This window comes from Augochlora pura, chromosome 4 (assembly GCF_028453695.1).
Source record: "Augochlora pura isolate Apur16 chromosome 4, APUR_v2.2.1, whole genome shotgun sequence".
In the NCBI taxonomy this organism is placed as follows: Eukaryota; Metazoa; Arthropoda; class Insecta; order Hymenoptera; family Halictidae; genus Augochlora; species Augochlora pura.
The window spans coordinates 17,966,754-17,993,284 of record NC_135775.1 but is presented as its reverse complement, the minus strand read 5'-3'; the positions used below and the strand labels follow the sequence as shown (position 1 = coordinate 17,993,284).

General features: G+C 34.6%; 1 protein-coding gene across 2 annotated transcripts in view; it reads right to left on the bottom strand.

The window, feature by feature from the left end:
• The window catches only part of Alpha-catr (alpha-catenin related), a 157,765-nt gene that overhangs the window by 50,713 nt on the left and 80,521 nt on the right, over positions 1-26,531 (bottom strand). For both annotated transcript variants that reach the window (XM_078178267.1, XM_078178266.1), the window contains exon 2: positions 10,995-11,184. In XM_078178267.1, the coding sequence (XP_078034393.1) occupies positions 10,995-11,184 (190 nt within the window). The remainder of the gene's footprint in view (positions 1-10,994; positions 11,185-26,531) is intronic.

The following is a 26,531-nucleotide window of genomic DNA, read 5'->3' as shown; positions in this document are numbered from 1 at the left end:
AACGTTTCTTGATGCGAAGTGCTTTATTTATGATTATTCATCTTTTGTTCTCTGTTTTTATGTAGTATATTAGGCCTACCGGAAAATGATGCCCGCTAATGTTATTTTAATTGCCACATATATTTCTCACAAAAATGATATTCATAAATCGCCAGGATGCTGGCAGCATGGCAAAAGTTACGATTGTATTAAATTATTATGATACAGTAAATATTAGGTGCATACAAAATTTATTGTTTTATTTCTTTTTAAAAATAAATAGAATTTTTCGGTAGACCTGATATTATACTAAATTCGTTTATATAGATTTCGCATTTTGACCAGGAACCTTTGAACTTATTTCTGTACATATTTGTACCAAGAACCTTTGAAATCATTCATAAAAACTCTGCATTAATTTTCGTGTTAATTATTTGATTAATATTTGAAAAACAGGAAAATCTTTCAACTTCAAAATCTTTCTGTAGTAACACTTACTACATACATAGTTTTAATATATATAATTACTGAAAAAAGGAAATGAAAAACCAATTTTTCTAAAATCGTAAATGAAGATCATATAAAATCAACACTATAAAAGATTGATATAAGAAACTTCGTGGCTCAGTATGAATTAACAATGATAATTACTTCTGAAAAGTCAAGAAATTATTTTCAATATCTTTTACATATTTTTAAATATTATAAAATATTTAATTTTTCCTTTGAAGTCCACCGAAAGATAAAATTAGTTAACGAATTGGAAGCTTTCCTATATCTCAAATATTACAATATTCATGCCATTACAAAAGCAAAAACATAGAAAATTGAAACACTTCACCTATTGTTCGTTTTATTCGATAAAAAACAGAAAGAATTCGATGATTTGTGTTTATGGGTTTCATCGCAATCCGTTTTACCAGTTTACCATTGACATCGATAAGCAGAAAAAGAAGCTTGTTCTAATATTGGTGCTAGCGCGCGATCTTAAGCTCGAGAAAAGTCGCAGGAAGTCCGACTTTCTCACTTTTATCGTTTTCACTGTAGCCACTATAGCCCCTCGACGTTATCCTCTTAACTATCATCACCTACCTCTTAACATTTGACCTCGTGCCACATTTACGCGAGTCACACGTCTCTTGTTACTGTTCATTGACTTTTGTTTGTTATCCCCCGGTTGTGCCACTTTTTGGAAACCATGACATTACTATCGTGAATCGCTATCAAATAATAATAATAACATTTTATGTAGTTTGTTTTTATTGATGTTTATTTATTTAATTGTTTATTTAGTAATTGACGAGCATAGCTCTTCACATATATACGATGATAAAAGAACTAGTATAAAGTAAAGAAATATTTCATTTTCAATTTTATGAAATATTACATTCGATTTCAGTGAAATTTTCAAATCCAAATTTTATACGATTTTTTGCACGTGAAATTAAATAGAATATCATATTCGTTTTTTATTAAAAGGACTTTTCACGTATTTTCTGAATTTTGTGGATTAATTTATCTGTCTAAAAAGAATTGAATTAGAACCTAAGATAAAATTAAAACGTATTCAATTATTTTATAGGCTCTTCACTAATTTAATTAAGACTTCTATTTTGCAGAAGATATTTAATGCATAGATAAAAGTAGATATTTTGAAAATACAGATTATTTATTAGAAAAATAACGTTGATTTGTAAAAAAAATGGTTGCTCTTCTCATTGTAATTGCATATTATTTAAAACCACTACTGCAATTGTTAATATATTAAAAAGTAATTTCTACGCCCCATATTATCTAACCGATACTAATTCCAACTATCGAAGAACATAATACTTTCTTATTGGTTTTGTTCCGCAAGCGTCACCGAAAGCATTTCGTTATTAAGTGTTAGAAAAAAAGGTGAGAGCCCATCTCGTCAACAAGTCACGCATGTAACGTTGCAAGCGACGCAGATTACACAAGGTGTTCCAACCATCAGCCTCGGAAATGGAAGCTCGTGCGAGGAATACCGCAGAAATGGAAATATTATGCGATCCTATAATCGTGAAGGGAAAAATAAAGGTTATGCCGCGCGAAACGATTTTACTACTCGCCGCACTTTTCCTCAATGTACATCATTCCACTCGATAATACAAGAATTTGATATGTGCATCAATAATGCACAATGGTACGCTTCAGTTTCTGATTCAGCTGCGCTATAAACAGAAAACTAAATTACCTGCTCTATGGCACGATATTTTTCAGAGAAGCGTTTTGTTGAAAAATATCATACAGATTTTAAATAAAACATTTCAGAGAATGTGGAAATTGCCTAGAAAATTGCAATTTTAGGCGAAGGTGACTTTGTGAATAATTGAAAATCTACTGGAATTATTCTTTCAAATTTTTGATATATTACACAAAACTGCTTATTTAAGATATACATTATTATTTTAACCATATAAATATTTAATTAATGTACATCTAACCAAAATTACTTTTCGATAACCTAAAATAATTTTTTTAAAAGCTTAAAATTGTGATTACTTATTTTATCTGGAAGTAATGTTTTTCTTTTTGATTAGCTATCATCTGTTTATTTAACGCAATACTAGTCATCACGTCATACTATTATGCATTTAAATATTGAAAATTTATCATTTTTACAATCATGATCGTGGTCGAAATTAATGTTGCACTTTTGAAAATCGAAGAATGGGAACAAAGTTTGAAGAAAAGCATTAAAAAAATATAATGATAATCTATGCTTACGAAGATTTATGTTTACTTCACAATCATATAATTTTTCTTGCATGCAATACAGTTTAATAAATAGCCCTACTTCAAACAAATAATATGTTCCACATCAAATCTTCTCACTTTCATCGGTCTCTATTTTTTACTAATAAATAAAACATTAACGTAGTCTAAAGTCAAATTGTTTAAAAATGATTTAAATAGCATTATTTATCGAAATCTCTCGATCAGATTGCAACAAGTGTTCGACGGCTTATAAACCGTATAGTTTCCGACGAAATTTCCACTACCGATTGTATTATTAACGAATAACGGCAAAACCATTTCGAGATATTATTTCGCAGCGATTGCATCGTCGCCCGTCCAATTTAGAGCGTTTACGCCGCGGGAAATTCAGATGCCTTCGGAGAAAACTCACTTTGCTCGTGCAGGACGTCGCTCGTAAATACCTATCACGGTGTACCATATAAAGCAGTCGGGGTGTAGTCGGTCGGATTTATCGTGAATTTTCGAGTCTGTGCATCGCAGAATTTATTGTCCAGCACAGATACAATCGTTCTTGCGGACGAAATCGCCGCAATTTCCGGGCTGATCCGCGCCCAGAGCTGTCTGCGTTCACATTAAAGTTCCAATTACCGATTAATCACGGCCTAATTGCCGCTGCGGTCTTTATTAAATCTCTATTTTCCAAATGATCAACCCAGTTTGACGCGTGACACGATTCAATAATAGGACACGCGCCGTCAAAATAATCTCGATGATTCTACGCGCGAAATCCTGGAACTCCCACGTTCGATTGTTGCGTCATCTGCGTATTTTAATTTATGATTTATACTTTCTCTCCTTTTACTTTATGGTACAATCATTCAAATCGCAGATTTCTGCGGAAAATAAAAATTCTTTGGTTGCGAGAAACGGAAATTGAATTAAAATTGATTTTTGTTCTTATCACGTTGTGCACCGCGTCTGTCCAATTTTAAAAATTCATTTTTATTGCAATATATTTGAACAAATTGAATTTGACTAAAATATTTCGGATGCGACAGAATTTCAATGCCACCCTCTAAGATAGATTGTATTAACTTCCTAGTTTCGATTTAATTAATTAAATTGCTTTAACTCTCTGGGTATTGCAAAAAGATTTCAAATAGGAATATTTTTCTATAATAATTTTAATTAGTTGTAATTACTACATCGATATTTCTGAGCTACCTCACTTATTCAGTTTCTTGGTAAATGCATAAAATTCTCAGTTTATTAATTGCAAAAGAGAATATTTCAAAGTAAATCTTTTCACATCAATAATGTATCAAAGTTTGATTTTTACCTTCCATAATGTCTGATCAACTAATTTATAACCTCTTCTATGTCTTGCCCTTAAAATATTGTTACTTTTATACATTTCTACAAATTCTAAATTATGCATTTATTTAAAGAAAAATATCAGCTGTTAATGCGTAATCGAAGTTATTGTTAGATAGTTTCATTTTTGAGAAAATTTAGTTTGGCTATTGATCCGGTGCACGTGCACTGGAGCAAGAGGAACTATATGCTGCAGCTAGGTAGAGTAGGGAGGCCACAGAAGTGTCTCGGACTGTAAGTTGAGTGCATAAGTACTCCGCTACTATTCAAACTCATTTTTTTTCATAGCAAACTTTTTAGGAAAATATTTTACTGCACTGTTTCGACTTTCCCTGGACGAGTTTCCGGGCAGAGTGCAAGGTGAATATAAAAAGCAAACGCTTTTTAAACCTTTGCATAATAGAAACTGATGGTTATGCTGTCTTAAAATATTCATCATTTAGTATATCGTTTAATAAATTCAAAGGCTGAGTATTGTGTCATTTTTCTGGTACATCGAAACGTATTCGGTTAACAAAGAATTTCTCAAAGGATTCATTGGCACAATAATATACTTATAAAATGTATTTCCTCTTTTAATTAGTATAATATATCGATAATAAAATAATAATATTTGTTAATTCTTCTACTGGCAGTTTTTTTCGTTTATAGATTTTTACTGTAAAACCATGAAATTCTATTACAGAGTAATAATAATTCTGTTAGTAAAGCGCGGGGTATTTCTCAAATAAGAACATGTATGAAAAGTGATGATTCTATTTGAAAAATATAAAAAATAATTCAAGTTAAAAAATGTTAATAAAATTTACTTCAAAGCGTTGTTATTTTCAGATGAATTGCGCTTTTTCGGTGGGAAGATTACACTGTTAAATGTGCAGTGTTTAAGGGAAGGTTGATTAGAGAAAGCAGGAATATTTTTAGCAGGACTTTAAATCTTAGACAAGATAAAATTGATCGCAGTGGTTGCGGCGGTTTATTCAGATACATCGCATGCTAGAACCTCGCGAGTTTACCATCCGTGATATCATTCAGAGAAGTGAGATTAGTTAGGATAAGAATCTCGCCCTCCTAGAACAGTATTCTTGATCTGACCTTTGCAAGCTCTGCCCTTTTCAAACAATTACGAGGAAATCGTTGGCACGTCTTGGTATAGAGATAGAATCTGATTCCTTGAAACGATCTCGTTCCGCTTTGTTTATCATTCGATCGACTTCAGATGTTCAAAAGATAGTAAATGTTACGCTTTATTTCATCCACGTGACGCTCGTTGATATAATCACCTTTCTTTTCTTATCATTGCTTTACGTAATGTTTCGCTCTAATTAAATAAGACTTCTATGAGCGATGTTGTATTATATTATTTTATCACCAGAAAAATCATTTTGTTTATTGTAGGAGTATTTTTTGAATTAGTATCTAATTTGATACTAGAAGTATGGAGAAATTGGAGTAACTGCATTTTACTTTAATACACATATCGTGAAGATATAGTTATGGAAATTTTAAGTGAATTTATACACATTCTTCTATCTTTAACCATAATATACATATATACAAATAAATAGAATGTATAATATTATAGTGCTGATTATTCTATTAAAAAATCATATATGCTGTGCCAACAGTAATTCTTATTCTCTGTCGTTCAAATAGTTATGAGCAAAAAAACTATAATAAAATATCTATCCTTTCCACTTTATAGTTTTATTAATTGTGAATTATTTGGATTAAATGTTATTAAACAAGGAAGAATATATATTTTTAATTAGTAGAAATTATTACAATTAAAAAGAAATTACTATCTTATTTTATTTAAATAAATTATTCCTATAAATGCGACGAGATTTCAATCTCGTCCGAATTCATGGCTATTCATTTTCAAACATCTAATTCAGTATAATATGATAAAGATAAATTAAATTCCGCCGCGCTATTAAGATGAATGTTTATCTGCATTTTAACTTTGAGAGGTTCAGCAGCTGAAGCTTAACGCGACAAAATTAATATTTAACTTGATAATCAGACCTCGACTGGTTAAGCATTCCTCACCCTAATTAGTCGGAAATCTCTCCATGATGAAGTGGAAAGGAAACGGGAAAGTTTTTGCGACTCGCTTGTTGGTTCGTTTCTCTGCGAAGGAGATACGGCACCGAGGCTCCGCTTAAAGAAAATATATTCCCGAGATCCTCGGATATAGGTCATCGCGTGCTTTTTGCATCCCTTATCTTTTTTCATCGATTTAACGTGAAACCGGCACAACAAACGCATTCCAAGTGAACGCTTTATCGGTATAACCGAATATAACTGCTTAGTCTTTCGGAAAGGAGTGAAACGCGTTCCGCTGACGGTAATCTTCGGAAAATTTATTATTAGCAGACTGTGGATTTTCATGCGAGATAGAGTTGCCCTTTAATGTAATGAATTTTACGTAATACACGAATATTTTCAAATTAATAAAATAATTATTGTTTTGTATTTGAGCCACTCATTTTTGTCAAGAATGTATATAGCAAATTAGTTATGAAATATTGTTTTGAAATCATTTTTAGAAAATTGAAAGAACTAACAGTAGTCGTAAGATTGATTTTTTAAAGATAATATTCATTGATTGTAAAAGATATATTTTTTAAATTAAGATCACTGAAACTTATTGAATTATTAAATAAGTAAATTCATTTTGAGGTTAGAAGTACAATTCTATAATTTCGAAAATCATTTGTACTAGCTGTTAATAAATACATGATATATTGTGTCTAACATATATAATATTATGTTATATTTGACATATTATGTCTAATATTATGTATATTATATTTAATAACTTCAATTTAATATTATCTAATTCAATACAATATTTAATATCATATCTATACTATATTATATATTACATCCGGGCAAATATATCTAAAGTATACCAAAATGATCAATGGCTATAACAAGAAAATACGACTTCTTTTAGAGTTTAATAAAATTTCAAATCTCTTGCGGTATAGGCAAGTCACCCGGTGTATCGAAGTACTTCGAGGACATTGTTTCCGGAGGCATTTTCTGAACAACGTAGCAACTTTTACCCCGAATTTGCGTGTTATTTTGCGGAGTTTCATACAAGAGTTTGCATTCATATTCCCACGGCAAGGAAAGCACACTGCTGTTTCAGTCGAAGGCATTTGTTCGTGCGTCACCGATATACCTAGGTCTGCGCGAAATGTTTCTGTTCGGGCGCGATCTGCGTGAATTGGAAAAATGCGGGAACGGAGCGCAATGCGGAGAGATCAACGGGGGTAAACAATCCTAGTTCCGAATAATCGATTCCCATTTAGCCGTTTCCAAAGTCTGTCGTCGCGAAAATAGGAGAAAGCGGGGTTGAAATTAACATTGTGAACAATTTAAAATCAAGCAGAACTGTCGTTGCAAATTTTTGATGCAGTATGCAAAGCTACTATTCCTGCATAATAGATTGTTATGACTAGACTGCAGATTTATGGAGAACAGTGAAATTATTTAAGGAAATTGAAATCATTATTGCATTGCTGTCAACTCATTAAAATTATTAAGGAAAGGAATAAATAAAAGGAATTGAAATTGAAAGGAATTGAAATCATTATTGCATTGCCGTCAACTTATTAAAATTATTAAGGAAAGGAATAAATATCTATGTAGTTTATATATTATATAATTAACGAAGAGAATTTTTAATTATTTACTTAGTTATATAAATTAGCATATTCGGTAAAAATGATGACGAATATTAGTTTTTCATATACTTTTCTTGCTTTCCACAAAAAAATTTTTATTCAAATATTATGCAACGTGCTATGCCATCACTGTCGTCATCTTTTAATATTATTCTATCGCGAGGTATAATAACGAACACAGTGCAGTTTTCATTTAATTATAAGGAAATTGCTAAGGTAAACAGTTTAACTCCATAACGAGGGAACAATATGCTAACGCAATTAGGAACCGCATATCCTGATTGGAGCGTTAATTGAAACTGAAGAAATTCCGGTAATCAATGTTGATTAAGCCACTCAACTCTTTAAGCTTCTATGAATTATGTATATTAGTCTCGACGCTACCTGAAATTTATGCGCGCGAGCACCTACGAACTTCTAATTCCTGAATATATGTCCTTTAATTTCTGACTACACAATAACGAATTTCAGAGGTGTTGAAAGTTTCGAGTAAACAATTATGAACATGACTAACAAATCGATACTTTACATCGATTTGGAAAACAGCGATCTAGAGACCACATTGAAACTGTCAAGAATCATAATCACATATAATAATTATTTTAGTATTACTTTTATGTATAAAAAGTGTTCTTAGACCTTTCAAATTGCAATTACTTTTTTAAAAATTGTTCTAAAAAACTTGGATTATTTTTTAGGTATTAGAGGAATTGATCTTCTAAACAATGACCTAAAGCCTTTTACTTGGAGTGATAAAAAGATATTTAAAAAAATCTCGTTTCTTAACTTTTTACCTGAGCCTATAACGATAATGTAACAAATACTTTTCGTAGATTTTGGACAAGTAAGTTGAAAATTTGATGGAAATCGTTGACGTTGCTATGAATTACAACAAATTGAAGATCGCAGATATCTGAAATTTATTAAATCATTACTCGAGAGCTTTTCATATTTTTCTATCATTCCAGATAACAGCAGGATAAAAAGATAGCATTTCATTCATTGTCTAATAGATTCCTCTCTCTCTCTCTCTCTCTCTGTTACCTAAAAAAGCATCCTTTAGTCCCCTTTTTAAAAAGTCATGGCGTTTTAAAAGTCATGGCGCTTTAAAAGTCATACAAAATTCATGGACCACTGTAGCTCTGAGCCATAGAAGTCGACATGATAATAAAAAACCGATCGGCTACAGCTCGGTAACAACAAATAGACCTTTAAGAGACAGGTAGACAGAGCAGTTGCTAAATTATTTCAGCGCCGCAAACGTAGCACCGTGAGCCAGAAAGCATCTCTCGACAACAGCGATCGCGACAATCCTAAATAACCATAAAGCGAGCGCATTGAAGGTCCGGCGAGGGCGGAAAAATGGAGAAGCGCCGAGCCTCCGTGACTGCGAATTCAGCGACAAAAAAATTGAATGCGACGAGAGAAGGAGTCAGAAGAGAGTGGGATTCAGTCGAGGGAAGGAACTTGAAGCGTTCGCGCTGTTTCACCAGAGATTTTACAGCCACCGGTAGATTCGCTCGGCTCTCTATTGATACCGAAGGTCTAACTGTCAAGAGAGCAGAGTGCAGCGCTCGACTTCGCTGCAGCAAAACTTGTTGGGAATACAATGACCGCGTTTCTCTGCAGAGCGTCGGCGCGAGTATGAATGCCAGCCGAGAGAGACATCTTTTCAACTTTCAGACGCGACAAGTCCCGACACATGTCTTTATATCTGGAAATGGCTTTAGAATGTGTCTCGCGCGGCTTTTTTTTACCGGCTCCGCGTCTCTGCGTAAGCAGCTTTAATGATCACACCTAAGCGGTCAACGTTCCAGCGCGCCGCTATAAACGTTTCATTAAGCTAATTTCCGAGCCGAATCGTTTCCTCCCCTTCGATGTCGCAATTAGCAGTGACCGCTGTCCTGCCAGATCGATTGTTCGACTCTGCACATTCGCAAATGCGAACAGAAACTCGCGCGTCTATTTTCGGACAGCTAGAACCCTTTCTTCGTCATCTAAGCATCACTAGAAGGACGGACCTTCTAACAAGTACGCTAACGAGGAGAGGACGCAGTCGTTTGGTCATTGATGGTTATCAAACTTTTTCTGACGAAACTGAAGCCAGAATGAACCGCCCCGTATTTTACAGGTTTCGTCGATACTCATTTATAAAGATATTTTTCGTTTAGTGTTCGTGATTAAATTAAGAATTTTTATGCAAAGTGTAAGTTATCTACTTGAATTATTATTTTGCATAAAGTTAGAACTTTGATCACCCGCTGAACGGAGTGACATAAATATTTAGTTAATAGAAGAGTTATTTGGATGAAGTGCCGGATGTCAGCTTTATTGATTTTATACTCATTTTTATTCATGGATTTATATATGTCTTCAACTGAATCCAATATTTGGCTAAGGTGTCAGAAAGTAATACAGAGGAAGTGAAGCAGTGGTTCGAAATAAATAGAGACATTTTTAAAGTATGATAAATAAGATATTAAATGAACAATGATATTACGACGACGGATGGTAAAATTTTGATGTAGACTTCGTCTGAACGAGACTAAAATGTTAACGTAAAAAACTCATTCACCAATTATTAAAATAATGGGACACTGAGCCTACTAATCAAAAAAAGTTTATTGAGGGTGAGACGGTGGGGGTGGAAACCAAAAAATGGTAATGCCGTCGACAATAATACCCGTCGTACCCCATAGAAATGACAGGAAAGAGTCTCTATACCCCTTTAGTGGCATAAGCGGACTTAGGTCACGTCAAGTGTCAGATAACTAATAAATAAAAACTTTCCCAGATAACTAATAAATAAATTTGTTATTTGTTATTATTTTCAGTAGTACTAAATTAATAAATTTGTCAAGGAAATACTAATCAGGTTTTTAAAAATGACCGACAAAATCAACCGCAGCCTAAATAAAAACAGAAATACGGGACGATACGACCATAAACGCGTCGTAGCAAGTAAAGAATATGTAAATAACAAATGATCCTCACGTCGTGGATCGTATAATTGAGATTCTGCAATACTCTATCTACTTAACTACGAAATTAAGAAAAGGAACTTTTACGAATAAACAAAATCCGATATTCCACGTGAACCAATCTAGTACTAAATAAGTTGACATAATCGAAGACAATTCTACGGGTACAAATGGTCGAAACGTGCTGTATCGATTCCTTCTCTGGAATCCAAGAATATCTCGAGATGACAGATCGACTCACCGGCAACTCTCGCCTCCTTGCAGGCCTCGTACATGTCCTGCTTGATCTCTAGATTGTTATCTGCGATGGTTTCGCCGACGGTGACGAACCTCTCGACCGCCAGATTCACCGCTTGACCGATCCGATCGACCGCACGGTAACTTCTGCCCGAACATAGCGGACGTTCCCTGTGCGATACTAACGTGGAAATCTGGAAGAATAGAAAAATGGACCGTGTATTAAGCCGGCGGTATTGTATTCGAGAACGTCTGCATCTATATTCACGATATAGTTTTTCAATGGTCTTCTAGACTTACGAGGGATGATCTCTAACCCGGAGATTCCAAGAATTCGAAACATTGTGAAGCTTTTGGGATATGTAGAGCACACGTAGATATGCATTTTTACTATATTATAAAATATGATGAAATACAAAATATGATAAAATATGAGCATAAGTAATAAATAATAAAATATGACAAGACATTATAATATATAATAAAGATATCGTCATACGGAAGCTATAAGACCATACTATGTGTTACAATTTTAAATAATTATATTCACAAAATTAATTTTATATTCTTCACGCGAAATACAAAGTTATGGTTGTCATACACGTGTAACACCATAACAGCGATCGTGTTAAGGGTTGGAAATGAACCCCCGAATTTATTTCGTTATTTCTTATTTTAATTCACAAATTATACAAGACAAAACAAAGTTTTCAAACAGAAGTTACTTCTTCTGTCTAATTATTTAAACAACTAGAAAACATTATAAAGAAATAATCTATATTTTCGTAGATTTGAAAAAAAGTAGTTCCTTTTATTCGAAAACTTTTTCAACTTTGTACAATTTGCAGATTATCATAAAGAATTAAGTTACTCTTCCTAAGTAATTTAAAAAAAACAGTTATCATTCTGTGGTATTATAACAAACAACCGCGCATTTGCATATCCTTCTTTCACAATTTTTTTTTGCGATTAAATGTACGTAGAGGATTTAATTCGCCCAAGAGTTAAAACGGACGAACTCGGACCGTAACGCATAAGCCGTTAATAACGGGATTACATGGGTGTAATAAATGCTAAAAATTTATGCTTCGTGGACATGCAGTAACGAGGAGAAAATTAGGCTAGGCCTCCGCTTGGCAAAGCTCCAAATTACAATTCCCGCTGCGAGTAAGGTAGCCACTGAAAAAGTATCAATTTAGCTGCATTACTTCTACGAAATTGGCTCGCACCAGCAAATATTTTGTACATAATATACATTTATTACATGATAACTAGATTGCGCATCATTCATGCTTGCGGAGCAATTTTTATGAAGTTCTATGCAGTTTTAATATCCTCTCTCACTTGGCAGAAATATACAGAAATATACAGAAATTATACAGAAATATATTCTGTTAAAGTGACTTTATTGTTTGTTCAATTAATTTATTCTATAAAAATTCGATTACAACTCGTTATATCGTGGTTTATGAAACTATTGCTTGACATAAAATGTACTTTTCTCTATATTTAGTCTATCTTATAATATACTTCCAAAATTTTTTTAAAAATTTGATCAAAATATTTCATAGTTAACGTTTAGAAAAGGTAATGCCAATTTCTGATATTTGTTTACTGCAGTGGTTGTTTCCTCCAGAACAGATCACCTGACTATCATTTCTAATAGTAATACTTTCACAACTGTTTCTCAAAAACCCGAAAACTTATTTTAAACAAGTATTATGCTTGTTTATCAATTTTGCAGTCAAAAATCATTTGAATGTCTTTCTACTACAGAGTGGGGTAGTTTAACGAAGATAAATAAGAAACCACCCTGTATATTTTGTGAAGGTATCACAATTCCTTTTTAAATGAATTCTCAGTCTTGTTGCGATTTAACTTGCAAGATAGTGTAAGTTGTCGTATGTGTAAATAATTTCCAATAACTCTACAGGTAATCAATACAAAATTTGCTGAATCTATTAATAACTTGAAACATGTGAGTAAATTAGAATCATGGAAGCGTAAACCACATTTTCCACATTCTAGGAAACGAGGAGCGTTATTATTTACTAACATTAATATTGCTTATTCACCAAATTTATTGACAAGACATTTCAGAGTTTAGTTAATTAATAGTTTACAATTTATAAGTTTCTAACCCTTTGCACTCGATCGACGCCTCTGAAGAGTCAATAAAAGTAGTTGTACTATTTTCAAAATAATTTTGACATTATTAAAGACCTTCCTGTTTAAAAAATTATTAAAAGAGTGACAGTGTTACGAGTCACGAAACTCAATTTCATATTGATTAATTGTACTAAGTCTTATAAAATAGGAATACAGCTTCTCGAAATAGCTATTTTAAATCTAGGCTTAAGATGACTTCGAGTGCAAAGAGTTAAATGCTAAGTTAATAATTTATTTACTTTCTTTTAAACACTCAGCCGTGTATACTTTACATTTTAAAACAAGAGTGAAAATTTTCGAAAATGATACTTGCGACGCTATAATATTTATCCACTTATATGCACTGATTCGTCAAAGATTTTTGAAATTTGTGTTACTAAATGTGAACAAAAATTCAAAAACGTGAGAAACGAGCAGCACAGGTATGGGGAACAAGCAGACGAGTTTTCCCGCCTACGTAGTACAAATTTTCTACTCATTACTCGTCAGGCTTTCGTTGAATGCTGTGCCTTTCGCATCGAAACTCTCGTATCTCATTGAAACTGCTGCTCGTCGTCAAACTTTGTCAGCAACTTCCAGCTGTTTCTCACGTTCGCATGCAAGATGACAACAAAGTAACGTTATCATTATCCATGTAGAACGGCGGAGGTCTCGTTAGCAGTTTAGGGGGCCCTTAGAATATCGAGGACACGTAGTCGGGGAAACTCAAAATCCGTGGGACGCAGAGACTCGGTTAATTGTTCAGGTAAAAGTAGCTATGCTGGAGCAGTGCTCGATTGTAACCACAACTTGAAACAATGACAGAAATAATAGAATAAAAAGTTAATAGAGCATATGAAGTGGATGTAAAAATTCTATTATTATTTAGGAATATTGTTCTTTATAAATTCATTCATACAAATACTATTATCTTATAATGAACTGTAAATAAAAATGTTTCTTTGTGAAACTCGAAGACGTGCTATGAAACCAGTGTTCCATATTAGGTACACACTCGTAGTTGATTCATAGTATTTAATTCGTAAAATATTTTATTCATATTAAATGTATATTTAAAAGTTTATTATATTATCTAGAAACACGAATCTATTGTGCGATAGTATAAATATTTAATAATCACATTTTTCACTTGCAATGAAGTCGATGATAACTTTATGCGAGTACATTATAAGGATTCTTTCGAATGAATATCGAACTTTTATCAGAATGATAAGAGTCGAATATTTCATTCGAATAAAATTCGTTACAAATTATTCTCTTTATTCAAGTAATCGAGAGAGAATATTCGAGAGAAATAAATCGATAAACAATTAAAAAACATTTTATATTGTATCATTTTTATTATAATAAATTATTTTCTGTATGAACTCTTCTACGAATAAATTCTTACGCGAATAAAATCTTATTTGAATAAATTCGTATAAAATATAGTTTATTCGGACAAATGTTTATCTACAATAGATGAATTTTCCTTCGATTAAATATTTACTCGACTGTGTCGAATAAAATTCAATTAGCTAGTCCTTTGTCCGTCGTCCGAATAAAATGCTGGCCAACTCTGTGCCCGCCGAGACACATACCATAATTGGTAATTTCACCTGAACCAAGTTCAGACCCGGGTCTAATTATTGTAGCGTCCCGGTGTGTGACGTTCTGAAAAACGAGCGTGACTAATGCAGGGCGAAGCTATCCTCCGGTCGCAATGGAAAGCAGCCACGCTCGGATTGTTTTGTCTGCCGGCTAACGACCAGACAGCCACCCCCTCTCTCCCCCCTTCGTACCCACCCTCGCGTCACCCTCTGTAAACGCCGAACGTGTATTCAAGAAAGATGCACGGGAGTAACCCCGTTACCTGGCCTGTAGCTGCAGGGCCCATATATCTCGTTTTCCTCGCAATTAGACAATGCATTTAGCCACCGCCCGCCGCCGCCCCCCCCCCCCCCACTCCCTTTAAACTGTTCCCGCGAGCCGCTCGGGGACGAGCAGATGAACGAGGAAGAATGAGAAAGCGACAGGCTCTGGCTTCCAGAGATGCGGGCGGGAGAAACGGGAGCCAGAAATAGGTCGACGGAAGAAGAAAATGAATCGAGGAAAATGGTAAGACGCGCGAGACCGATCTGTGTATATACCTGTACCGAATGCCGCGGAAAATAAATATACGCGCTCTGCTACGTGACCGGTGCCGCGACCGGAAATTAACTGATTTCGTGGAATAGTAAATTGGAAATGTTAATCGAAAAGGCCCGGCGCGAGCCTATTCGATCTCTAGGTTGAGGACTTTTGTTCGAAATTAAAATTGTCTGCGGCAGCTGCTTTTTTCCATCAGTACCTTTACCCTTTTTACATTAACCCTTATAGCGTCGTACAACGATACGTCGTTTTTGCGTCAGAAAATTTTGTATTTTGAATGTTCTGTTTGAACGAGTTATTTCATTTATGATCTATTTTAAAGTAACAAAATTATAAATCATAGTTAATTAGCAGTTTTTACACAATTTTTATAATTTATATCAACTGGATATGGTATTGTTTGCTAAGGAAGAATTCTTTTGGTCAGCCAAGGGTTAATACTTTGAAATACAATTAATAAATTAACATTTTTCATTCGGCTGATTTTCCCTGCTGTTTTAAATTACTCAATTTTGAAGTAAATGTATAAAATCCCCAGTGTAGTGATCATTTGTCTAACGAAATTGTTTTCAACGATATGTTCACACTTTGATGAACTTATACACCTTTTTAATTTTCAGTCTTACATTTGACTTTCGGATTATTTAACACTCGTGCGACGAAATTCTTCGAAAAAGGATCAATTTTCCAATAAATACCGGTCATTTAAATTGCAAAATGTAATTTTAAGTGCATTAAAAATCGCCCTTCATTCATAAGCAGTGAATATCGATTATTGATTTTTGTCCACAAATAACCATTCGCCAATTTAACGAACTTTTAAAGGAACTTTTCATTGAATACAGTTTGAAAGTGATATCGACGAAGTTAAATATCTTGAGAAATTTTAATGTTTTATTCAATGTGTCCTTGAACCTTCCAAGTGCTATTTCTCAATTTTATCTGCAAAGTTATAAAATTTTAAATATTTCAAAGAACTGATTTTTGCTCATGATTTACGTATCTCTGAACGTAATATTTCCCAAGATCTTCAGATTTGCAACGTTACATTACGAATTAAAAGTTAACGCTGGTAAAACACGGAGAAACAAGTTAAAAAGATGATTAACAATTTCCACAAGAAGAGACATTTCCAGTTCGCGTCTACTTAGTCATATCCCCGATCATCTCATCTGTAAATAAAACTTTCCAAACTGAAAGTGGATCGCGTAAACGCTTAAAAAGTCGTCGAAATGATAAAGTGCAAGTTGCTAACTTCATTTCCAGAGTCGTTTCTGATGAACTTTCGTTCAGATGACCGGTTCCACGTTTTCCTGGCGAGAAACGGTTATTCCCGGAAACGAATTAAGAGCACGAAGATAAACGTTGCACATAATTTTATCCCTGCCTTCATGTAGAAAATCAAACTAATTTTATACTTGTTAATTCTAGTTTTTAATTGTAACAAATAGGATGGCGGAGCCAATTACAGTGCTCTGTTAGCTGGCATTAAGAGTTTTCGCTGCTAAACACAAGTTTACCAATTTAAATGATATTTTATAAGGAGATACAGATTTTCAAAGTTTCTTTTGTCGATATAAATTTTCCATGACATAAGCATTAAGTTTTCTATGAATATTAGAAGGAAGAAACAGAAGACTTTGGGGAGCCAGTTACTGCACTTATAATCTACACAAATTAGTTACTGTGCCTCAATTACTGTGCTCCCTCTCTAAATGCTAAACCTCAGTAGCTATGCACAATAGAAATTTAATCACATAGCATACTGTGATTAATTTCATATTTTTTAATGAAAAGTTACAATAATAAGAAGGCAATTAAAAAATCACATTAGAGGTGACGGTTTTAACAAAATTTCATATTTACATTTGTCACCATTAAAAATATGACAGAGATGATTTGAGATTTGAAGTTAAGTAGTCGTACGTGCATTTGAAAGCTACTTTTAGGCATTAATATTTCACGATACGATACTTCTCATATTTAGTATCGTTTACTTTTGTCCAACGGGTCGAACACGTTGCGTCGCCACAGTGCATAAAATCTAGATTACAACGGCACGTGTTACAACTCGCGCCGACGGGTGTAAAATGGATTCCCATCGCAGAGATACAAAACCATGGCCGCTGTGCGCGTGCGACATCCAACATGTAAAGTCGCGGCAGCGGCATTCTGCCGCGTTGGGGTGGGAGGACGCGAAAGTCCGCGACTATCAGCGAGCAAGACAAGAAGACAGAAAATAACGAGAACTGGAATGGAGGGAAGAAATGGCAGAATAATTGACACAGAGAAACGGAAGGGGGCGGGCGAAGGGAATATCGGAAAAGCGACGGACCCGGAGGCATTGTTTAGCGACGTGAATGCGTACAATCGAATGAACACAGGCACGGGCTCGCACGTGCACCACCACCACCACCCACCACCGAGAGACACACTACGTTTCCACCGTCGCACCGCGCCGCTTCGGCTCATGGTTCGCGGGTTCGCGTTCAACCATTGTCAAATGTCGCGGATCCAGACAAGAGCAATGACGTTACGTGACGACGCGCGGGCCCGCGTATCGACTCGTTTCCCTCTCGTCGACTTGCATTGTTGACCCCTTCCCACCCCGGATTTTTCGTTTTAGGCGGGACTTATCCCTCCATCTGTCACTCGTCACCGCGAGCACGTGGAAAATTTTAATATTGCCCGGCCGCGCGCGCGGTCGGATAGAAACGGGGTCAGGCCGGCTCCGCGCGTTTCCCACTCGTTAAGTTTACTTTACAGCGTAAACGACACCCCTACCCTCCACCCTCTACGGACAGATGTTTTCCCGCCATTGCTGCGCGAACACATTGTCAAACGACGGCGAACAACGCGTGCGTTGCGCACTCCTGTGGGAATGTGCACGGAATTCCACGTCGTAACTTTCTGCGCGAAGCTTTTTCTGCGAGAGACCGGTCCGCGATGAGTCGGAGAGAATTGGCACGCTTGCAGCTTGTAAGTTACAAGTGACAGAAGACTGATTTTAATTAAGATATCGCGAAGATTTTATGCTCAATCACCAAGATCTTCTGTGGGGAGATATCTACCTCACGCGTAATGTTGTTATTTTAATTAACGCTTTGTCATAAGTAAAATAAGCAGGGCGGCATGTAATTGATGTTGTAAGTGGATAAGGGTTGACTCTATATCGAAGAAAAAGAATAACATTTTTTTATATTGGGGTTTGTTTTCAAGACAATTGAGATTGAAGGTGATTCAAGTTCGCGTCGCTTGTAGTGTGACCAGAAGTAGAATTAGAATGCAATGGTCAGACATAGTACTTTATTCGAGAGTAATATTTCTTCAACCAGTTTTCTCGAAACCGGAGCCTTGTACAAAAATAATTTATTTGACATTTTCGACTTATTTTTTTTAAATAGAATGAAAAAGTCAATTATAGCAACTGGTACGCGATACCTTAACAATAAATAAAGACAAATTGAAAAATAAAATAAATTATACAATGAATCATGTAACGAGCATTCTTCAAAAATTTGTATCCACAATATTTATAAACAAATGAAGTATTATAACTGTTTATATCTCTAATAATCAATCAAGTAGTTCACAACCCTATTTAAAACTTTTACATTAAAAATCGAAATAAACCGTGAAAATGTTACGAGTAATCTACTTAATCTAATTAAGTCTGACTAGTCAACAGTTACAGTAAAAAGGTCTTTAAATAGAAAAGAAATATTTGAATAATATTCAAATGTACATGTTGCATCAATCCATCTGAGATGACAACATTGACTTCCTTCCTCCTATAAGTATTCCGATGGGAAACGCTTCCCAGTGTCAGAGGGACATCATTTTCCGTATCTTTATCGACTACTGTTTCCCTGATGTTTTCCTTATAAGCTGATGTCTCTGATACGGTCGTAAATGCCTTCAGGAATCAGTTCCCTTTTTGAGGAAGATCATAAAGGAAACATTTACTGATACGCCGTCTCTCCCCAGGGAAGCGACGGAAAACTTACTCGTTTATAGATTCTATCGTTATCATTGTCGCTTATAGCCGTGGGAGTTATATTCCCCGTTTTATGATCGAAGTCGATCTACATGCTAGATCGGATGATTTATTATTGATATCGTGCTCGGCGAGACGTGTTCATTAATTCTGCATCGGTGCTATTTATTAAGAGCGTGCATTCGGCCGTGATAGTATATGGAAGCGTACGTTTTCGAATATTAAATATTGCGAAGCGAATGCACTCGTGTTTATACATATCTTCGAATACATTATATCAGATCTATGTTTGACTACTCAGTGAATACGATTAGCAAATTGCTAATAATTTGAACTTAACTTTTAGTTCTAAATCTGAAATTTTAGATCAAAATATAAAATGTTTATAAAAGAAAGACTGGGTTAAAATAGACCCAAAGGCTACCCTTTACACATTTATAATATCAATAAATAGATAAGACATGGTACAACAAAATTATATAATGTATTGCGAAATAATGCTACATTAGTTACAAATTATTAAAATTATCCAGATTAGTATTTTTTAGTAATTAAAACAACTTTCGTAGTTTGAGAGTTATACAAAAGTCATGAAATAAAAAGGACAAAGTCATAAAATTGTATTCGATATTGTCAAATAAATATCCACTCGAATAAAACTTTATCCGAGCAAGACTTTATTTGAATAAGAATTCGTTGGAATAAATCGATTGAATAATTTATGACGAATAATGAATAAGCGTTATTCAAATAAAATATTGGACTAAAAAGAATTAATTTAGATAACTATTTTACATAAATTTATTTGACACAATTCGAATAATAAACAACTTTGCATTGGAATTAAAATGAAACTAAATTTGATTTAACTTTAAAAAATATATCATCCATGCAAATTAATATTTATACAACTATAAAAATATCAGCTTCTATATTAAATTTTTCGGTATTAGGTTACGATATTACTATGCGTAATTTTTTTTCCCGCGATCGTGAAACCGCCGCATCGAATATCATAGGATAAATCGGATAATCAATTGTCCACGGAACAGTTCTCTACGAGCGATTCCGACAAGTGCCAACGCACACGTGTACGTGATAAATCGTTGATCATTTTCAGATATCAGGCGGCGACGGTCGTTATGCGAATAAATTTTTATTTGAGTATCGAATACCGAATGAAATTTTATTCGTTATTCGTCGATTTATTACAAATTTATATTTTACGGAATCATCTGTTTATTATCCGTTCACGCTGGTTATTTATTTAGTACCAGAGTTTTACAGGTTGCATTGATTTACTCGTTCGCAACAATAGCACGGAATAATTAAAAGTAACAATATAAAATACTTTACAGGACAAATAAATTTAATTATTTGTTGTGTTCTGTTCTTCTTTGCAATTGTATAATTGTGTCTTTGCAATAAAGTTAGCAGGGGGTGTAGAAGTCAATGATTGGTGTAGTAAAAAACAGAGGTATAATTTCAGCTAAAAGTTATTTTAGTATATTCTATATAGTTATACCGGATCTATACAGTTATACATCCTTAATGGTTATTTATTTTTCTATATTATACAGGGTGTACAAAAATTATTGTAATTGCGGGACGTAAAGGATCTCAGACGTTATTTGAATTAAGTTTTCCTTTAGCAAAAATACAATCCACAGCATGGTTTACGAGTTATTAAAGACGAACTGTGGCCAATAGAGGGCGAGTAAGAGAACATTCAACGTGCTGCAGCGAAGTTTAACTAGAGAGCTGAAACTTGCTTCGCTCCGGGGCGCGACAAACAGAGGAAGCCACGCTTAGGCTCTGAGCAAGGTGGCCCCGCCCTTTGAAGTTTGGCTCCGCCTCTTGAGTTTTGGTCATGTCCCCTCCGAACTTTCGACCGACTCCTGTGGGCTATGATCTGGCTTCTTTGGGCTTCTGCCTAGCTTCTTTGGATCTTGGCCCTTTCCTTTTGTGGTTTGGCCCACCCTTTTTGAGTTCTAGCCCCGCCCCTTAGGTTATACCCTTCTCCTTTAGGTCTTGGCCACAGCTCTTTTAGTTTTTGATCCCACGCCCTAAGACTTCATTTTCGAGAAGGAAAAAAATTACTTCAAATGACTTAATTTCCAAAATTACAATAATTTTGACACACCTTGCATACTTTATTTAAACATTCATTCTGTAGGCCATTTCGAGAAAATTATTTATCGATTCTACAGTTCCCTTTTATTAAAATTAACATTAAAAGGTCCTTATTTTGCAATTATAAAACAAAGAACAAGGGCAATCGTTTAATCCTTCATTGTTACCTATTTCGCGTAGAGCTTATAATGTCAAACAATCCAAGCGCAAATCGTGCAACACGAATCATAAACCGCCAGTTAGCCGCCATTTGAGTCGGTCACTCAAAGGTAATTTCATGTGTGACAGACCGAGTAAACATGCTCGGCAATGGATCAAATTTGGGCTTTACAATTCCAACGGGATTTAATTGAAAATCCACTCGCGACACAATTTACTATCGATCGCTAATACTTTCGTGTAATAACGGTTCGGTACAAACCTGAAACGAAATTGCATCACCAAACAGAAAATTTAAACAATTATAATTTAACATGTCAAAAGCTGTGAAATGATCAAATATTTCGAAAATTGGTATTTCGTAATACAACTGAACCCAAATTCTATTTGAATTTGTATTTTTTCGATACTTTGAAAAGGAATGGATTTATATAGAGACTATTATTTTATTTAAGGATGAACAGTTAACTTTATCTGTTTTACTAATCACACTATTTTATGTTGTTAGTATGTGCATAATTATTATGACTGAATTACTATTTTATAATTACTTGCAATTGAAACATAAATTAATATAGCCAATTTGTATACGCGTCTTGCAAGAAAATGAGTTGGAAAGCTTCATTAACAGTTTATTGCAAAGGAAAATGACTTGTGTTAAGTTTTAAATTAAACTGAATCAAATATGTATGAAGTTACACTTAGTTATATAGGTATTAATTTTGAAATTATACCGATTTGTACATGTACTACATTTTAAATGATATTGACTTACACATGTATATAGTTCTAAATTATAGTAATTTATACTGCCTATGAGTACTACGAGTACTGTTCAGCATCGCTCACTGGCAATTTCACATGATTTCGTATGTCACGTTAAAGAAGTCAAATTAATTGTATACACACGTTATTTCAAATTACAACGCATAACAAGAAGTCTTTGAAAAATCATAACTAGTCTTTATATTATATTTATATTAAATTTTGCATTATAATTACGAAGATCATTAAACCATTAGAGTCTAAAACTGTAGACATTCTTTTGACAGAGAAGTCGCCTAAGCGATATTTAATTCGACAAAAATCGAAGAATTTATAAACCTAAAAATTTAAGGTATGGAGGAATAAAAATCATTGTCGACGCAAACGTCGCCGACGAGGCCGTCGAATTCGTAGCCTCTGTCTCATTGAAATACACATTCCGTCAAGGCCAAGACGAAATAAAAACAACATTGGAGCCGAAGTATGTCAGAAAATAAGATTGAATAGCAATTCCCAGACGACAAGTAGGCCGAGCAAGTGACAGATTTGTTATCGGGAAACGCGTTCGATACACGCCCGCCTGGGAAATATCAGAGCCCCGATATAAGTTTCAATCTTTCATGCCTTACGACAACGCGATGAGAATTTGGTGCCGTGGCTCGCGTGGTCGGCGACCAGCTCGTAAATTCATTAGCTCGATGCAGGGCCGCGCGACAATATACGGAACAAAATTCCTTGCATAAGTTCATACTTCTTGCGGGGAAGAAAGTTATTACGCGGTATCGCATAAACTACGGGGTTCCACCGCGCCGCCGTAAATTCCCCGACCGCCGAACAATTAATCTGCTGCCTGATAAACTTGTGCTACTCGAATAAGCAGCTCTCGGCTGGTCTCGCCGTTGCAACTGCAAAAAGATTTTCGCGAACGTGCAACCGCTTTTCGCGGTCAGACGTGGCTGCGTTCGAAGCAATTAACTCGCCGCGAGTTGAATATGTAAATACTGAAATTGTAGGAGGATGGTGCAAACGGCGCACGGTGGATTCTCGAGCAACAATTTACTCTGATTTTCTATGACACTGCATTTTCTATGACTATCTACAAGATAGTCGATACATAGACACGTATGGGAGTGTTTTGACATCGTTCAAAACGCGATAACTTTGAACAAACTAGACTGAGCGACTTGAATTATTTAAGCAATGCAATTTTTATGTCTCTGTATAATAATTAAATTGATAACTAAAAATAAATAATAACTAATCTCCAAACAAATTACAATACTTACAATCGATTGAAATGATAAAAGATAAAAAATAAATTTCAACTTTTCCAAGTTGAGTGAATAATTAAATTTTAAATATCGTATTATATGGATCTCAATAACTTACACGTACGCAGTTATAACAAATTAAAATCCTAAAAATACGAAAGTTTTAACAGCTCGAAAAGATCCAATTAAAGATTGTATTTAAGAAAAATTATTCCACTTCAAAGAGTACCGACGCATATTTGTCCACGACGACAGTTCGAGCTTATTAATCCGGCAAGCGGATGTCGGCGTTTCGACAGGCAAGCCGAGCAACGAACTAAGTGAGCGGGAGAGCCATTTATCGGCGACTGTACACAGGGTATTAATACGAAGTTAAGGAAGACAAAGGAAAATGAGCGCAACCGAGGTGACACAAATTGTCTGGGACAGGAGGAGAACCGCGCGCCACTTGAACTCGAAGAGCACAAATTATGCGAAGCGTGACATTAACTCCGGATTTAATCACCTGCTGCGCCCCCTTTCGTCTCCCTTCTTTATCTAATGAGCCAAGTTCACGAATTTAACCGAGTTTCTCGCCTGGAAATTCCTTCGATTCAAGGATCTCCCCACCTTTCCAATCCCTCCCGACTCTTTCGTAGTTTCCCACGCGTTGTTCACGCAACCTTCTTGTTCCCTGTCGACTATTTTCAGGGGACCGGCTCGCCCGCGCTCGGCGCACGGTACAATTAGTATATGTGTTAATTAATGCGCGCCGCGTGCGACTACGACGGTTATGTAAATTCGGTAATTTTGCTTGTTACGCGATAAATGAGACGCGATAATTACTTAGTCCTGTCAACACTTATTTATTAGCGATGGGCGCTGCAGTCTGTATGGTAATTACACGTCTTTAGATCGTCTACAAGAAGATTCGGAGCTGGAATAAATATTTATATAATTGTTCCAATAAATACCTTGTTAACGAGTATTTTAATCGAATAATAGTTATTCATTATTAATATGCCATAAATTAATTACTATCATTATAGTCATAAATTATGAGGTATTATAGAAATTATAAAATTATTCGAACAACGATTCTAAAATAATTTAGTAAATGCGAATAATCGTCGACTTTTTTGCTTTTACGTAATTTTATAAGAATATATTTATACGAAAACATTCAGGATCAGTTAAATTTAAAATACTTATAGAATTAGAAAAAATATCATACTTTCCAATACAATATTTGAGACTAGTTAATTGTAAAGAGGAGTGTAGAAGAAATAAAAAGATAGAAAAAATACTTTATAATTTCTGTACGAATAAATTTTTATTCAAATGAATTTTTATTCGAATAAAATCAAACTCAAATTAAGTTTTAGTTGAATAAATTTGTATTTGATAGCGTCAAATAAAATTTCATTTATTAGTGTCTATCTCTTATACGTCGTCCGAATAAAAATTAGCCTAACTCTGAGGAGAATGGATTCACATAGTGTAAAACAAACTTTCAGCTGAGATAATCCCACTAAGTGACTTGAATTGGAACAAAAGTTTGTTGCCTCGAGATTAAGGATCAGTCGCGCGAAAATTACAACACCTAATTAACCGTATTATCTTACTGCAGTTATTGCTCCAACGAAATCCTTACAATTAATCAGACGCTGCGTTATAGTAAAACTGAATTACAAAGACAGGATTGTGGAATATGATCAGACGCAGCCCCAACAGTCCAGGAACTCATAAGAGACACGATAAATTTCTTGAAAGTGATGAATACGTGCAATAAAATATACGTGTCAGTTTCAGGTCCGTCGCTCACGACCCAGTTAGTCGATGTTACGTGACACACGCGCAAGAAGAAGAGAACGGACGTAGAATAATGACTACGGTAATGATTTTTCGGAAGCCATGATCTTAGAATAATATTGCAGTTTAGGGTAGTTACTGGAATCAGTCTTATAGGTGCTATAATAACTCAAGATTCTGAAGATCGCTGTCTTTGACAAATTCTGTGATTACTAGATAAAGAGAGGTGTATAACAAAAATTAATAAATCATAATTATAGCAGTGATAACAATTGTTAAATTAGAAAACAGTGTGGTACTATTTTCAACTTAGAACTCTTATTAAGAAAAGAAATTAATGTCTATGTATAATGTGGACAATTTTTAAGGATATATGTATACTGAATTTAAATTACACCACTATTTCTTTAATTCTAGAGTATTATGTTGTAATAAGAATATAAATATGTAACATAATTACGTCGATATTTAAAGTGGATCTGTCAGTGTTGATGAATGCCTAATTATATTTACATTACAACGAAAACATAATCAAAATTAGTGTTTCGTAAATTGACCTCTGTCCTTATATTAAAAAATTATCTCTTAATGATTTCATACAAAATGTTAAGACAATTAATAATTACGAACTTCGAAATAACGTTAAATTAAATATTATAGTACCTTTTCAAATTGTAGACACACAAAATTGATGAAATTAATCCTGAATAACTTCCTGCAATGTTGTGTACGAAAAAATTATCTAAATCGAGTAACTGTTTATATTTTTCACAGTCTCGCAATTTCTGTAAAATTTCCATAGACTAACCGAGTACCATAGCAATGAAAATTCGCGTAAAAGAAACTTCCTCAACAAGAAATTACTTTTTTCATTTCGTTATGCCCGAGCATATATCTTCTCGGTGGAAAAAATTGTTGTCTGTATAATTAATGAAACTTGACCCGACGGAATAGGACGTAGAGAAAATGGAAGTTAGGGAGAACATGGAGTACCACCCGCAGCGACTGTGTGAGACCGCATCAATTTATCGTAGAGAGACCGAGGTACCGGTGACGATTAGTTGAAAAAGGTCGTGAATATTCAATTCGGTGCTAATTAAAGCCGTAGGGCCTCTCCGAGCGAGAG